The sequence below is a fragment of the Micromys minutus genome (genome assembly GCF_963924665.1).
Source record: "Micromys minutus genome assembly, chromosome: 15".
NCBI classification, from domain to species: domain Eukaryota; kingdom Metazoa; phylum Chordata; class Mammalia; order Rodentia; family Muridae; genus Micromys; species Micromys minutus.
Genome location: NC_137984.1, coordinates 31,691,273 through 31,705,986, shown reverse-complemented (window position 1 = coordinate 31,705,986; position 14,714 = coordinate 31,691,273). Strand labels below are relative to the sequence as shown.

Genomic DNA, 14,714 nt, shown 5'->3' with positions numbered 1-14,714 from the left:
CTGAATGTGTGACTGACATACAGGCATCAAAGCTCTGGCTTGTTGTCAGCAATAAAACTCGTGGATTTCAAAGCTATTCATAGGTTAAAAACCAAAGAAGAAATGCAAGGGGCTGAAGACCAGAGCCTTTGAGATTGTGGTTGGTACACTCATTAGTCAGGGTTCTCTAAAGAAACAGAAATGATAGAATGCATGGGCTGCATCAGGTTGACTTCCAGGGTGTCTGTGAATACCTTGGCCAGAAGATGTCATGATCTAAGAGAGGCAAAAAGGCAGTTTGGTTCAACATGACTCAGTAGCCGGTGATGCATCAAACTTCCAAAGTCTGACCTGGATTCATTTATTTTAGGCACATTTAAACACCTCACAATTTAGTTTCCTGGTGATAATTAGCTCAATCCCACGTGTACAAAAAAGTGACTATATCGAAACTTTCTGTGACGTACGAGTGACATCTTCCATAAAGATGGAGCCTACTGATTAACTAGGAAAATAAGCTCAAGTTAAGGGCCTCGGGGAGGATCTGGTGTGGCCTCTGCTACACAGGGAATGAAAAGGTCACAAGGCTTATTGACCACATCTGCTCCCGTCTTCCGGGCAGCAAACAGGTTACATGGCTCCCTTTGAAGAGACAGCCTGGAATGTTTAACATTCCCGGTTCTGCAAACGCTTATCTGTGAGCACATGGGTTGCCATGCCGTCCAGGGAGTCCAACAAAGACCGTCTCACACTGGCAAGGTTGAAAATCCAGTAGTTGCTTGATCCGCAGGGCTGGAAGTCTCAGCACTCCCAAGTCTGGCAAAGCTGGTCTTCGGTCTACACTGGAATCTCGGAGAAGTCGGTCCTCATATCGGCAAAGGAATGCCACAGTAGCCGGCTGGTGAAGGCCATCAAGAGTGAAGGCAAGCAAACTAAAAGCAAAGTTCCTTTCTTGAGTGTCCTTTTACTCGGCCCACCTCCAAAAGCACCACCAACACTAAGGGTGTGTCTTCCTCTTTCAAGTAATCCCTTACAGCAGAGCCCAGCACTTTGTGTTCTAGTTAATTCCAGATTCAATCAAGTTGACAACTAAGATTAGTGTCACAGTTGGTCATGTGCACAGGAACCCCCAGCATTCTTTATGGGCTGTTTCCTTAAGTTTATCTGTGCCCTCCCACCTCTTTGAGGTCAGTCTGAGCATTTGCTGCCTGTCTCTTTAAGCTGCCTCAGAAATCTAACAAATACACTGTGATACATCAACATGACCAAAACCAACCTGGGGAGACAGGGTTTATTTATACTGTCTACACTTGGACATCACAGTCTGTCACTGAGAGAAGCCAGGGCAGGAAGTCAAACAGGACAGGGACCTGGACGCAGAAAGGGGCCTTGGAGGAGTGTTGCCTACTAGTCTGCCTCCATGATTTAGCCTGCCTACTCTTTTATAGCACCCAGGGCTACCTCCCTGATCCTCCTGCCTTTAACTTCTGAGTGGAAACTATTATGTCTTCTGTAAAACTAATTTTAAAAATTAGACAAACTAATATTTCAATTACTGTGTGCACAGCCTGTTCCTGTCTGTGTGTGGAATTCGAAGGACAATTTTGTAGACTTGACTCTCTCGCCTTCTCCCTTCACCAGTGTCTGGACATGAAACTCAGGTCACCAGGCTTGGCCAGATGACCTTTGACCCACTGAGTCACCTCACACGTTTTGAAAAATATTCTTTTATTCAGAACAGACAGTTAACCAGAAAAGGCTACTCTATTAAGCCTAGCATAATTTTTGAAAAATGAGAGTATGTCTGGGACAGAGCATTTCCTCTTCTCATATGTTGTGTATTAGGTATGTCTGTCCCCAATTACACAGAGTCCCTGGGGGCTCAAAACTTTCCACAGCCCTTTTGGTCTCTATGACAATGCACCTGGTGGCTTCAGAGGAAACACAGGTGACAGGTGGAACAGACGCCAGGGAGGCAATGCTGGGGGAGAATTGTTTGGCTACCGAACCACCCAAGTCCTCCATGAGCATCTACTCCTGAGCTCTGCTCTGCAGCAGGCTGTCTGAGTTCCCTCCTCTCTAGGAAACTTCTAGAGGTCCTGCAGTTCTGGATACAACAGGGGTCTGGGCGGCTTTGGCTAGGCAGGGAGTTGGGAACTCCCTCTGGGACTCCACTTCCGATGACGATGACGCTTCCTGAGCTCTAAAAGGGACAACTCGGGCGAGGAGCATCTGAATCAGCTAGCCCCTGGCCCCATGCAGCCCTTCAGCATCCCGGTCCAAATCACGCTACAGGGTAGCCGGAGGCGCCAAGGGAGGTAAGTCCCCACCTGAGTCGCCCATCAGTGTACATCCTGCTGAACAAGGCCAGTGCTGAAAGCTGAGTTTGGTAGGTGCTTTGAGGAGGCCAGCCTGCAATGCCTCCCAGGTACCCCTACCACCCACCTCTACCCCACACCCGCCTTTGGTTGCTGTTTTGAGACAAGCTCTCACGTAGCCCAGACTGGCCTCATGTTCTCTACACAGTTAAGAATGATCCTCCTGCCTCCTCTTCTCCAGTGCAGGAGTTCCAGGTGTGGACCACTGTATCTGGATGCACAGGTGAGGTAGGCGGTATAGGCTATGGATCCCAGCACTCAAAGCAGTGCTCGGCAATATATCTTTTGTATGAAGGAACAAAGAGATGACAGCAGCTTTCGGTCCTATTGGTGAAGACTTACTGGTCCAGACCAAGATTCGGGTTTCAGCTCCCCATCTAGGCAGCTGAAGGGCTCTGGGTCTTTGCCCCTCATCTTATGTTGCTATAGAGATGCTTATCTTTGTGTACTTTAGTCAGTGGTACCTTCCTGGAATTCTTTATAGATAGGTCTGCATAGTTTATACACATTTTATTATTATCACCAGCATCATTACTATTACTATTATTATTATTATTTTGGGTTTTGTTAGTTTGGAGGTTCTGCTTGTTTGGGTGTTTTTTTGGTGTTTTTTGTTTTGTTTTGTTTTTTTGTTTGATTTTTGTTTGTTTGTTTGAGACAACATCTCATGTAGCCTGGGTTGACTGAAAACTGGCTATGTGTCAGATGCTGACTTTGAACTCCTGATCATCCTGTCTCCACCTCCCAAGTGTAGAGATTGCTGGTGTTAACCGCTATACCGAGTAAGCTGGAAGTGAAAAAGATTATTTTAGGACCCTTCTCCCCCAGCGTATGCAAAGCAGAGGGATTTTGAGGTTCAGGGAAGTGGGGGCCTGAACTCCTGTGCTAGGGTTGGGGCAGCAGGGCAGTCAGAAGTGGGTAGAGAAGAGGACAGCCATGCCAGGCTTGTGAGATAAGATGTTAGAAACGTCCTGGCATGTTCTCGGGAGGGGACACCTCGAAGCCAAGCTCTCCCACTATAGAACACGTGGATGGCTTGTTAGCACTGTAAAGAGAATTGGGAGCTGTACCCACTAACCTCCGGTTCTAACTGCCTCCCTGAGTAATATTTTAGGGCATGAAGGAGAAGAAGGAGAGGCATTGGGTAGGTTGGGAGTGGGCTCCAGGCTGGTAGAGGGGCCAGATCACAAAGTAGAGAGACTCCCCTAGTTATGAACTAATCCTTTTTATGCGCAGACCATTCCAGTGAGTCGCTTCATGGCAGGAGAACGAATAGCAACCAAGCCAGCAAGTGAAAGTGAAGATACTCCTCATGACACAGACAAGATGGAAGACAGTCCAGTCTGTCCCCAACACACCCCTAGTCTCACTTTCACCTGAGAGGCAGAGTTGAATAGCTGCTCTTTGCACCCACCCTAAGTTTGGTGGTGGTCTTTATCAGCCTCATTTACTATTTCAAAAAAAGTTGCTGAGCACTTTTGTATTTACAAAACAAATACCAGAAAGGTTTGAGCAATGACCAAAACCTCCTTTCAACGGAAACAAACTTCAGGGAGGTAGTCATTGAACACACATGCCCAGTGTTGCAAATGCGCAGGGATCCTCATTAGGTGCATCGTGATGCATGCCTGAGCTACAGCAAGTTCTTGTACAGTTCAGATGTCAAAGGGCAAGGCTGCTGGTTTCTGTCCCGACCACATAGGCAAGCTATGGAGCTAGAGCTAGTCTGTTCATGCTGTTAGCAGCTCAGTTTGCCTCTGGCTGAGGAGGTGATGTGAAAGCTTCTGTGCTAGGGTCTGATTGGAAAGTTACCTTCTGCAGGGAGGACTGGGCAGGGAGGACAGAGCAGAGAGGACAGAGCAGAGAGGACTGGATTGGAAGAATTGGGCAAGGAGGACTGGGCAGGGAGGACTGGGCAGGGAGGACAGATCAGAGAGGACAGAGCAGAAAGGACTGGGCAGGGAGGACTGGGCAGGGAGGACTTAGTAGGGAAAACTGGATAAGGAGGACTGGGAAAGGAAGACCAAGCAAGAAAGACAGGGAAGGGAGGACTGCACAGGGAGGACTCCACAGGGAGGAAAGGGCACAGAGGCTACTGATTGTTGTCTTCAGGACATCAATATTTCTGGTGAAAAAAATAATTAAAATTCTATTGACTCATCTCACTGACTAGAGAGCAAATGAGATGTTCTTAATTACTCAATCACTCTGAGATCCTGGGATAAAACAGTGCTTGTAAACACCACTGAGTTCACCACGGGCAGTGCTGTTACAGTCTCAGAACCTGGAGACAAGCCAGTGATGCTCAACTCTGAGGATGCAGGCAAGAACCGTTCGCATTATCTGACCGATGGACCGTGAAATCACAGGGCGTTTACAAGTCACTGTTAATAGCATGGGAATTAAGTAAAAAATACAAGATAAAAAAAAATCTGATAAAAAAACCTATGTCCAATGTGACCGTATTTGTTTAAAACAACATAAAGACAATAATAATCCAGGAAGGGGACTGACTGTACTTAAACCAACAGACGTGAGGAGCTGGAGAGATGTGGAGTGGTTTAGAGCGTTGGCTGCTCTTTCAGAGGACCAGGTTTTGTTCCCATACCCACAGAGTGGCTCGCAACCCTCTGTGACTCCAGTTCCAGGGAATTCAGTGTCCTCTTTTGGCCTCCAGGGGCACCAGGAATGAATGGGGTGCACCTAGTACACGCAGGAAAGACACTTCCACGCATAAAAGTACTTCTTTTAATGGCAGAGGTGGGGGTGGAGAGATGACGGTTCAGTGGTGAGCAGGGCACACTGGTCTTGCAAAGAACATGTCTCAGCTCCCAGCATTAGGTAGCTCATAACCGTGTGAAACTCCAGCTCCAATGGGATCCAAGTGCTCAAGCACACACACACACACACACACACACACACACACACACACGGGTGAGGAGTCTTTTAGAAAGGGCTTGTAAACATGTTTCTGGAACACTCTTTAGATTTCCTCACAGTTTCCACGTTTCCCACGCTGACGAGATCAAAGGCAAGCCACACTCACTGATGGATGCTCGAGTTTTTGCTGCCTCTTTAGGGTTCCTAAACCATGCGATCGGGCCCTAGCCACTCTGTCTATACTTAAGGAGAATGCACAGGCTACATTCATTATTTAGAGAAGCAATCGTTTTGCTCCCGGATGGTTAATTTTATTTTTAAAAGGGTTTTTTTTTTTAATTAAAAAAATGTGTATGAGAATATTGACTGCATATATGTATGTGTGTGTGTGTGTACCAAGTGTGTGCCTGGTGCCCTTAGGGGTAGAAAGTGGACATCAGATGTCCCGAAACAGGACTTATGGATTGCTGTGAGCCACTGCTGGGGGCTGAGAACCAAACCTCCATAAGGGCAGTAAGTGCTCTTAGTGACCAGGCCTCTCTCCAGACACACTCATCTGTTTCCTTAGTGGCCTGGCTGGTTGTGTTATGAATTTTCAGAGGGAGTTAAAAAGATGTCAAGTCTGACCGGATTTTGTCTGTTTATCCTCACACTTGGATCAATGAGGCTGTGATACTGGGTACATATTCATTAGAATTGAATCTTCCAGGTAAAGGAAGTTTTAACCAATGTTAGACCATATCTCTATATTTAATATAATTTTTTAATTTTACTTTTGTTGGATATATTTTATTTACATTTCAAATGTTATCTCCTTTCCTGGTTTCCCTTTCATAAGACCCTCCCATCTCTGTGCCTTGGCATTCCCCTACACTGGGGCATCGAGCCTTGAAAGAACCAAGGGCTTCTCTTTCCATTGATACCCAACAAGGCCATCCTCTGCTACATGTGCAGCTGGAGCCATGGGTCTGTCCATTTCTACTCTTTGGATAGTGGTTTAGTCCCTGGGAGCTCTGGTTGGTTGGTATTGTTGTTTTTATGGGGTTGAAATCCCCTTCAGCTCCTTCAATCCTTGCTCTAACTCCTCCATTGGGAACCCCATTCTCAGTTCAGTGATTGGCTGTGAGCATTCGCCTCTGTATTTTTTTTTTAAGATTTATTTATTATATATGAATACACTGTAGCTGTCATCAGACACACCAGAAGAGGGCATCAGATCTCATTACCAATGGTTGAGCCATCATGTGATTGCTGGGATTTGAATTCAGGACCTCTGGAAGAGCAGTCAGTATCCTTAACCACTGAGCAATCTCTCCAGCCCGCTGCCTCTGTATTTGTCATGATCTGGCAGAGCCTCTCAGCAGACAGCCATATCAGGCTCCTGTCAGCAAGCACTTCTTGGCATCAGCAATATTGTCTGGGCTTGGTGGCTGTATATGGAATGGATCTACAGGTGGGGCAGTTTCAGGATGGCCTTTGCTTCAGTCTCTGCTTCAAACTTTTTATCCCTATTTCCTCCTGTGAATATTTTTGTTCTCCCATCTGAGAAGGACTGAAGCATCTGCACTTTGGTCTTCCTTCTTCTTGATCTTTATGTGGTCTGTGAATTGTATCTTGGGTAATATGAGCTTTTAGGCTAAAATCCACTTATCGGTGAGTGCATACCATGTGGGTTTTTGTTTTTGTTTTTGTTTTTGTTTTTTGTGATTGGATTACCTCACTCAGGATGATATTTTCTAGTTCCATTTGCCTAGGAATTTCATGATGCCATTGTTTTTAATAGCTGAGTAGTACTCCATTGTGTATATGTACCATATTTTCTGTATCCATTGCTCCATTGATGGACATCTGGGTTCTTTCCATCTTCTGGCTATTATAAAAAAGGCTGCTATGAATATGGTGGAGCGTGTGTCCTTGTTAGATGTTAGAACACCTTTTGGGTATAAGCCCAGGAGTGGTATAGCTGGGTCCTCAGGTAGGACTATGTTCACTTTTCTTAGAAATAGCCAGACTAATTTTCAGAGTGGTTGTACCAGCTTGCAATCCCAATGGAGGAGTGTTCCTCTTTCTCCTTGCCAGTGTCTGCTGTCACCTGAGTTTTTTATCTTAGCCATTGTGATTGATGTGAGGTGGGATCTTAGGGTTGTTTTGATTTGCAGTTCCCTGATGACTAAGAATGTTGAATATTTCTTTAGGTTCTTCTCAGCCATTCAATATTCCCCAGTTGAGAATTCTTTGTTTAGCTCTATGCCCCATTTTTAATAGGATTTTTTGATTCTCTATAGTCTAACTTCTTGAGTTCTTTATATATATATATTGAATACTAGCCCTCTATAAGATATACAATTGGTAAAGATCTTTCCTCAGTCTGTTGGCTGCCATTTTGTCCTATTGACATTGTCCCTTGCCTTACAGAAATTTTGCAATTTTATGACGTCCCATTTGTTGATTCTTGATCTTAAAGCATAAGCCATTGGTGTTCTGTTCAGGAATTTTTCCCCTGTGCCTATGTGTTCTAAGCTCTTCCTCACTTTCTCTTCTAATAGTTTCAGTGTACCTGGTTCTAATATGGAGGTCTTTGATCCACTTAAATATGAGCTTTGCACAAGGAGATAAGAAAGGATCGATTTGCATTCTTCTGCTTGCTGACTGCCAGTTGAACCAGCACCATTTGTTAAAAATGCTGTTCTTTTTTTCATTGAAAGTTTTTAGCTCCTTTGTCAAAGATCAGGTAACTGTAGGTGTCTGGGTTCATTTCTGGGTCTTCAATTCTGTTCTATTGATCTACCTGCCTGTATCTGTACTGATACCATGCAATTTTCATCACAATTGAACTGTAATACAACGTGAGGTCAGGGATGGTGATTTCCCCAGAAGTTCTTTTATTGTTGAGGATAGTTTTTGCTGTTCTGGTTTTGTTTGTTTTGTTGTTGTTGTTACAAAGGAATTTGCAAATTGCTCTTTCCAACTCTATGAAGAATTGAGTTGGAATTTTGATGGGGATTGCATTGAATCTGTAGATTGCTTTTTGGCAAGATTGCCATTTTTACTATATAATTTTGCCAATCCATGAGCTTTGGAGATTGTTCCATCTTCTGAGATCTTCTTCGATTTCTTCCTTCAGAGACTTGAACTTCTTGTCATACAGATCTTTCTCTTGCTTGGTTAGGGTCACACCAAGGTATTTTATATTATTTGTGACTACTGTGAATGAAGGGTGTTGTTTCTCTAATTTCTTTCTCAGCCCATTTATCCTTTGAGTAGAGAAAGGCTACTGATTTGTTTGAGTTAATTTTATATCCAGCCACTTTGCTAAAGTTGTTTATCAGCTTTAGAAGTTCTATGTTGGAATTTTTGGGTCACTTAAGTATGCTATTGTATCATCTGCAAATAGTGATATTTTGACTTTTTCCTTTCCAATTTGTATCCCTTTAACCTCTTTGTTGTCTAATTGCTTTGTACCTGAGCAATTCTGCCCCTGAGATTCTCTCTTCCATCTCTTGTATTTTGTTGGTGATGTTTGCATCTATGTTTTTTGATCTCTTTCCTAGGTTTTCTATCTCCAGGGTTCTTTGTTGTTTCTATCCATTTTTAGATCCTGGATGGTTTTGTTCAATTCCTTCTCCTGTATGCTTGTGTTTTTCTGTAATTCTCTAAAGGACTTGTGTGTGTGTGTGTGTGTGTGTGTTTCTTTTTTAAGGGCTTCTACCTGTCTACCTGTGTTGTCCTGTATTTCTTTAAAGGAGTTATTTATAACCTTCTTAAAGTCCTCCAACATCATCACGAGTTGTGATTTTAAGTCAGAATCTTGCTTTTCTGGCTGTGATGGCTTTCACCACTGAGCAGGCACCCCTGTGAAGAAACTCACCACAGCTCCTGGGAGAGGAGAGATGAAAGGAAGAAGAGTTGATAGATGGGAGACACTATAGATAGATGGGTTTGTTTGCAGATGGAGGGATGGGGAGGGGGGAGGAACCTTAAACCTGTAGACCTGGCCGTGGGCCTGCTGTCTCACTCAGGTGATGAGGAGGTGGGGGAAGGGATGACAAGAAGAGCAGTCTCCCGTCCCAGGACATCACTCATTCTCAACGTGGCTTCTCTAGCTGTGCTTTTTCTAGAGAATTCGTGAGCGTATGGAGTAATCACACTCACCAAGGCCATAGAAATCACTGAAAGACGAACAGGCTCATGAATCTCACGACAAATGAGAGCCATACCCCATGGATAGGCATCCTGAGCTGTCACCAGGAACTGCAGTCCCCATGTGGTACAGTTTCTCCCTTTCTACCCCACCCTCGCTTCTTCTTTTAACAAAGGCGTTAAGAACATTTTCGTGCATGAGCACCTGTTTGTCCGTATGTGCACCTAAGCATGCAGGTGTCTGTGAAGTCTAAGAGGGTGCTGGATTCTCTGACGCTAGAGATTTAGGCAGTTGTGAGCCTACTGATATGAGTGTCAGGAACTGACATTGTCCCCAGCAAGAGCAGATGTCTCTTAATGGCTGACCAGTCCCCCATCTCTCTCTCTTTATCACAGGGTCTCTTGTAGCCCAGGTTGGCTGCAAGAAACTCACTATGAAGTCCAGGCTGGCCTTGAACTCCTAATCCTCCTGCCTCTATTTCCTGAGTGCTGGGATCACAGACATACACCATCGTCTGTTCTGCAGGGAGAATAAGCTAGCCACACTTTGTTTTAAATGAGTGCACTCACCACATGTGTAGTAGGCAAAGGCAAAAGATCGACAGCAAGCAACAGGTAGACTGAAAACGCCATCCCCTCAGGGGCTTGTGATTTCCAGAAGAGGGAGCAGAGGAAGGCAGCTCAAGGCAACATGCTGGAAGTTGGGCCTGAGAGGTTCCAGGTACAGCAGTCTTCCCTCATGGATGAGCCTTCCAGCTTCCGACACATCAGGAATGTTTATGTCACGGGACAAACAACAGTAACCTTCTCTGGAAGTTTTACCTTTCAGCTGCTCGGGGATGCAATGTGCTTTTTGTTTTCATTTTCATGTGTGTGTGTGTGCGAGCACACACACACTCGAGTTTGTACGTACATGGGTGCGTATGTATGTGGAGGCACTAGAATGATGTTCTGAATCATAGTATTCATTGAGGCAGGGTCACTCAACCAAACCCAGAGCTTACTGATATGGCTACTCCTATGGACAGCTTGTACTGGGACCACCACCACCACCACCAACTCCACCACCCTACCCTAGCCTAAAATTATAGGCAACTGTCATGGTTACCTAGATCTACTCACATTTACCTCGGATCTGGGAATAGGAACCTGAGTTCTTTAACTCTTTATCGACTACATTTCCTCAGTCCCAAGCTATTCACTGTTTTGTATAGTCTTATTTCGCCTTTCCTTCTGACACAGACTTAGGGACCAGCCTGACTCAGAATAAGGAGTCTGGGAATGTATTTGATTAAAATACCAAAACCAAACAAACCGAAACAACAACAAAAACTGGAGTCTGGGAAAAGGGAGTCGTCCTTGCTCCGAGTCCATTTTCAAACCTTCGTAAAACACACGATGACTTGGCAATGTAATATAAATTATGCTACAGTCAGTATTTTATAACTTAAAAAATATGACAATGTATCACTTTAGTTTATTTTGATAGCGCCCATTCTCAGCGCTGAGTGTGGTATCTGGGCCAAGCCTGGGGACCTGTGTATTACTCAGTGAATCAGACTCAGGTTTGCCACAAGCTAAATGTTTGAGCTCCCTTCAGTGCACACAGCTTCCTTTCTGGCTTCCCCCAAAGGACAGCATTTCCAGCCTCAGGCAAAAGCAATGGAGATCTCCTGAAGGTGCACCCAAAGCTGCCATCAAGTGCTGGTGAGGACCGGGCCACGCTGCTGGGCATCACCATGATGGCCTCCTCCGTGCTGATGTTCTTCCTGCTGGGGACCACTGTGTTGAAGCCCTTCATGCTCAGGTGAGATGCGGGCTAAGACCCAAAGCTCCCAGATGGGCCCTGCTCCGCACTGCAGAGCTTGCCTATCCGTGCTGGAGACAGTGGTGGTAGAGGAGGTGTGAAACAGTCGTTAGCTCCCTGATGTTCACAGTCCACTTCTGCACATGGTGGCCTGTCTAGCTGAGCACTTCCATCAAGTGCTGCAGGCTGGGAGAGGCCGGGAGAGGCCGGGCCAACACTCTCACACCTTCTGGGCTGGCCCACCCAAACCTTTGCCATCAGGGCCAGCTCCAACGTATTGCCCAGATGAGGTTCAGGACTCTGCCTCACAAGTGCTACAGCCAGAGAGGGGGCAGGACTAGCTGTCCTGCTCTCATGAACCCAGAGTCAGCTCTCCTGGCCACTGCAGGCAGGACATCAACCCTGCACTGACAGACCACAGGAGGAAGTAGTTCTCCTGCACTCACCCTCAGGGTCGGCTCACCCGTGCTCCCTCCACCAGAGTCAGCTTTGCTGTGCTGCCTGGGTCAGGCACTGGGTCTGTTCTCCGTAGTGCTCCCAATGGTAAAAGATGGAGCTAGCTCTCCAGAGCATCCAGTGAGGGACAGGGTCAGAGTCAGTCATGCACGGCCCCTGGACATCCGTGTGGTCCCTGGTGGCTGCCCTGGCCAGAGACATTGCCATGTTCTCTAATGGTAATGTGAGTCGTAGCCCCTTGCCACTGCATAGCCACGGACTCACACGTGGCCCTCGGTGGCAGTTTGGGCTGGGTCCTCTCCATGGCTCTAGGTAGCTGGGCTGGCCACTAAGAACAGACTTTCTACTCCCGAGTTTCCAGTTTCATCTCTTTTTAAAAATAATTAATTTTATTTATATAAGAACACTGTAGCTGTCTTCAGACACACCAGCAGAGGGCATCAGATCTCATTACAGATGGTTGGGAGCCACCATGTGAGTGCTGGGAACTGAACTCAGGACCTCCGGAAGAGCAGTCAGTGCTCTTAACCTCTGAGCCATCTCTCCAGCCTCCCATCTCTCTTCTTAATGTTCAAGGTGCTCCTCTTTTCTTCTCTCCCATTTGACCACCACATGTTTACATATTGTGGTGGCTCCTGCTGCAGCCTGGCTGTGGCCATTGTACTGGTGGGTGCAGGTCTGTGGGTGGCATGGTGGTCAGCAGGTCTGTTTTCTTCCTCTGGTGCCATGGCACCATTCAGTGTGGGTCTTCCCTCCTAAACCAGTCTAGAAACTTCCTTACAGACACATCTGGTGCCAGTTTCCTAGGTATCCATAATGCATGTTCTAGTTTTCTTTCGGTTGTGATTCAACAGCACTGCCCTGGTTCCGGCATCAGAAGTAAGTGTACTGAGATCCCCATGTGGAGGTGAGGTGTGATTCTGAATTCCTCAGGGTGCCAGACATACACATCTTTATGCTCCAGGGGGCGTGGCCAGATGGCAGGTGCCACAAGCACTAGCACGCTGGACCTAAGCTTGCTCTGCGCCATGCACAGATGATAGCTTAGGTGCTGTAGTGACCTTCCTATGGCTAGGACAGAGCACCATGACCAGAGGCAATGTGTAGAAATTTGGCTTATGGTTCCACGAGGATAAAGGCTGCCATAGCAGGGAGGCATGGTGGCAATTAGGGGCTGTGGCAGGACCAGGAATGAGAGATCACTTCCCCAACCGCAAGCAAGCACAGAGCAGAGATCAGACTGGAAGTTTTGATTCTTAAACTCTCAAAGCTCACTCCAGTGACATCCTTCTCCCAGCAAGGCCACACTATGAAAGTGCCAGTCAAGTACTCGTTCCTTTTCACCAGGAAGCTGAGAAACACATCTAAAAGTGGCCACATGAGAGACGGTGGTTATGTGACTCTTGGTGGCTCAGTATTTAGGGTAATGATATACTTAGTTCATTTTTCCTAATACGTGCATCTTAACTACTATTAGTTTAGAGATTCTCAGACCTCCTGAGCTAGAATCTCTGGAACACCTGGAATCCACACTAGCCAGTCTTGATGCTAACACATAATTCCAGGTTCTGATAGTATTGTGTCAGGGTTGGCAGAGAGGAAATACGAGCCTAGGATCAGAACTGAGGCAGTCACCACCCGGCTCTTTTCTCTGACCAGGATGTGATGTTTGTGCTAATGTTTGGGCCAGTGGTTTAGCATGCCTCAGAATGCAGAAACTGATTTTTCAGTAGCTTCCTCCAGAACCTCCCATCTGTACATTTTTTCTTTTTTGAATTTCAAAGCTCTCCCAGAGAAGAATCAAACTGCACCACGGTCCACACACACATTGCTGATGATTGGCTGGACTTCGCCTTTACCTGTGAGGGTAGCTGTCAGGACCAGGGGAGATACCCCTGCCTGCAGGTGTTTGTAAACCTCAGCCACTCTGGGCAGAAAGTGCTTCTCCACTACGATGAGGAGGCTATGAGGACCAACCCCAAGGTAATGTGAACTTGACAATTAAAAGTTCTCTGCTGCCCTTCCATAGTGCTGTTGAACAGGAGAGGTCAGTTTCTAGTGAACATTTCCTTTTTAGGAGGGCGTCGTGTAACCCTGGATGCTTCCAAACTTACCATGTAACCAAGAATGGCCGTGAGCTTTGGAATCATCTATTTCTACCCCCTGAGTGCTGGGATTGTCATGCTTTATAACAAGGAGCTGAGGACTGAACCAGGAGGGATCTGTGCATGCTAGGCCCCACTGAGCCAAGAAACTAACAGACATGGTCATTTCATTCTGTGTGCTCCTGCTGACCCTCCCTTCCCCCACACTACAAAGTGAGCATGTCTTTATTCTGTCTCCCCACCATAGCATTATCCTGGAGCCTTAGTGCTGGCCACTGTTAACAGAGCTTTTCTCTCCTCCAAACTCCTAGTGCTTTTACACACCTACGTGTCACGGAGACAGGGATGATCTGCTCAACAGTGCCCTGGACATCAAGGAATTCTTCGATCACAACAATGGAACTTTCTCCTGCTTCTACAGTCCTGATGGGCCCCTGGGAGTGGTCCTGAAAAAGTCTGGCCACAATGTGGTCTTTCACTGCTTATTTTGGCCTTTACTGACTTTGCTGGGAGGCGCTCTAATTGTTGGCTTGGTTAGGCTAACACAGTATCTGTCCTTTCAGTGTGAACGGTACAGCACAGTGGTAAGAGCTTAAGCAAGAGGTAGAACACATTCTGTGGGCTGGCGCAGGTCTACACTGAACAGTGTGGCAAAGACCCAGGGAAGGACCAGAGAGAACCGAAGAGGGCGGCCCCAGTTCTCCAATCCCCAGATGCTTGAGATGAAGACTTCACTGCTGCCAGGCAGACTTTGATCCTAGCCCTTGGGAGGTGTTCAAAGGCAACTTGGGCTATATACAAATCTTGTCTAAAAAAACCAAAACCCATAGCGGGGGCTGTAGAGCATTGTAGAATACCCACCTTGTATTCACAAGGCCCTGGGTTTGAGTCCCAGTCCTAGAAACAATCATCTGCTTACAGAGCTGCTATGCGAGGGGCAAAGGGTACAGCTTTCCACATGAGAAGTCT

The 14,714-nt window shown here is 46.3% G+C and overlaps 1 protein-coding gene across 1 annotated transcript; it reads left to right on the top strand.

Moving 5' to 3' along the window:
* Positions 1 to 2,235: 2,235 nt before the first annotated feature.
* Positions 2,236 to 14,341, top strand: KCNMB3 (potassium calcium-activated channel subfamily M regulatory beta subunit 3; the record flags this gene model as incomplete). Its single annotated transcript, XM_080929348.1, has 4 exons — positions 2,236 to 2,297; positions 11,011 to 11,184; positions 13,425 to 13,623; positions 14,057 to 14,341. The coding sequence occupies 4 exons, from the start codon at positions 2,236 to 2,238 to the stop codon at positions 14,339 to 14,341; spliced, it is 720 nt and encodes a 239-aa protein (XP_080785474.1).
* Between the last annotated feature and the right edge of the window lie 373 nt (positions 14,342 to 14,714).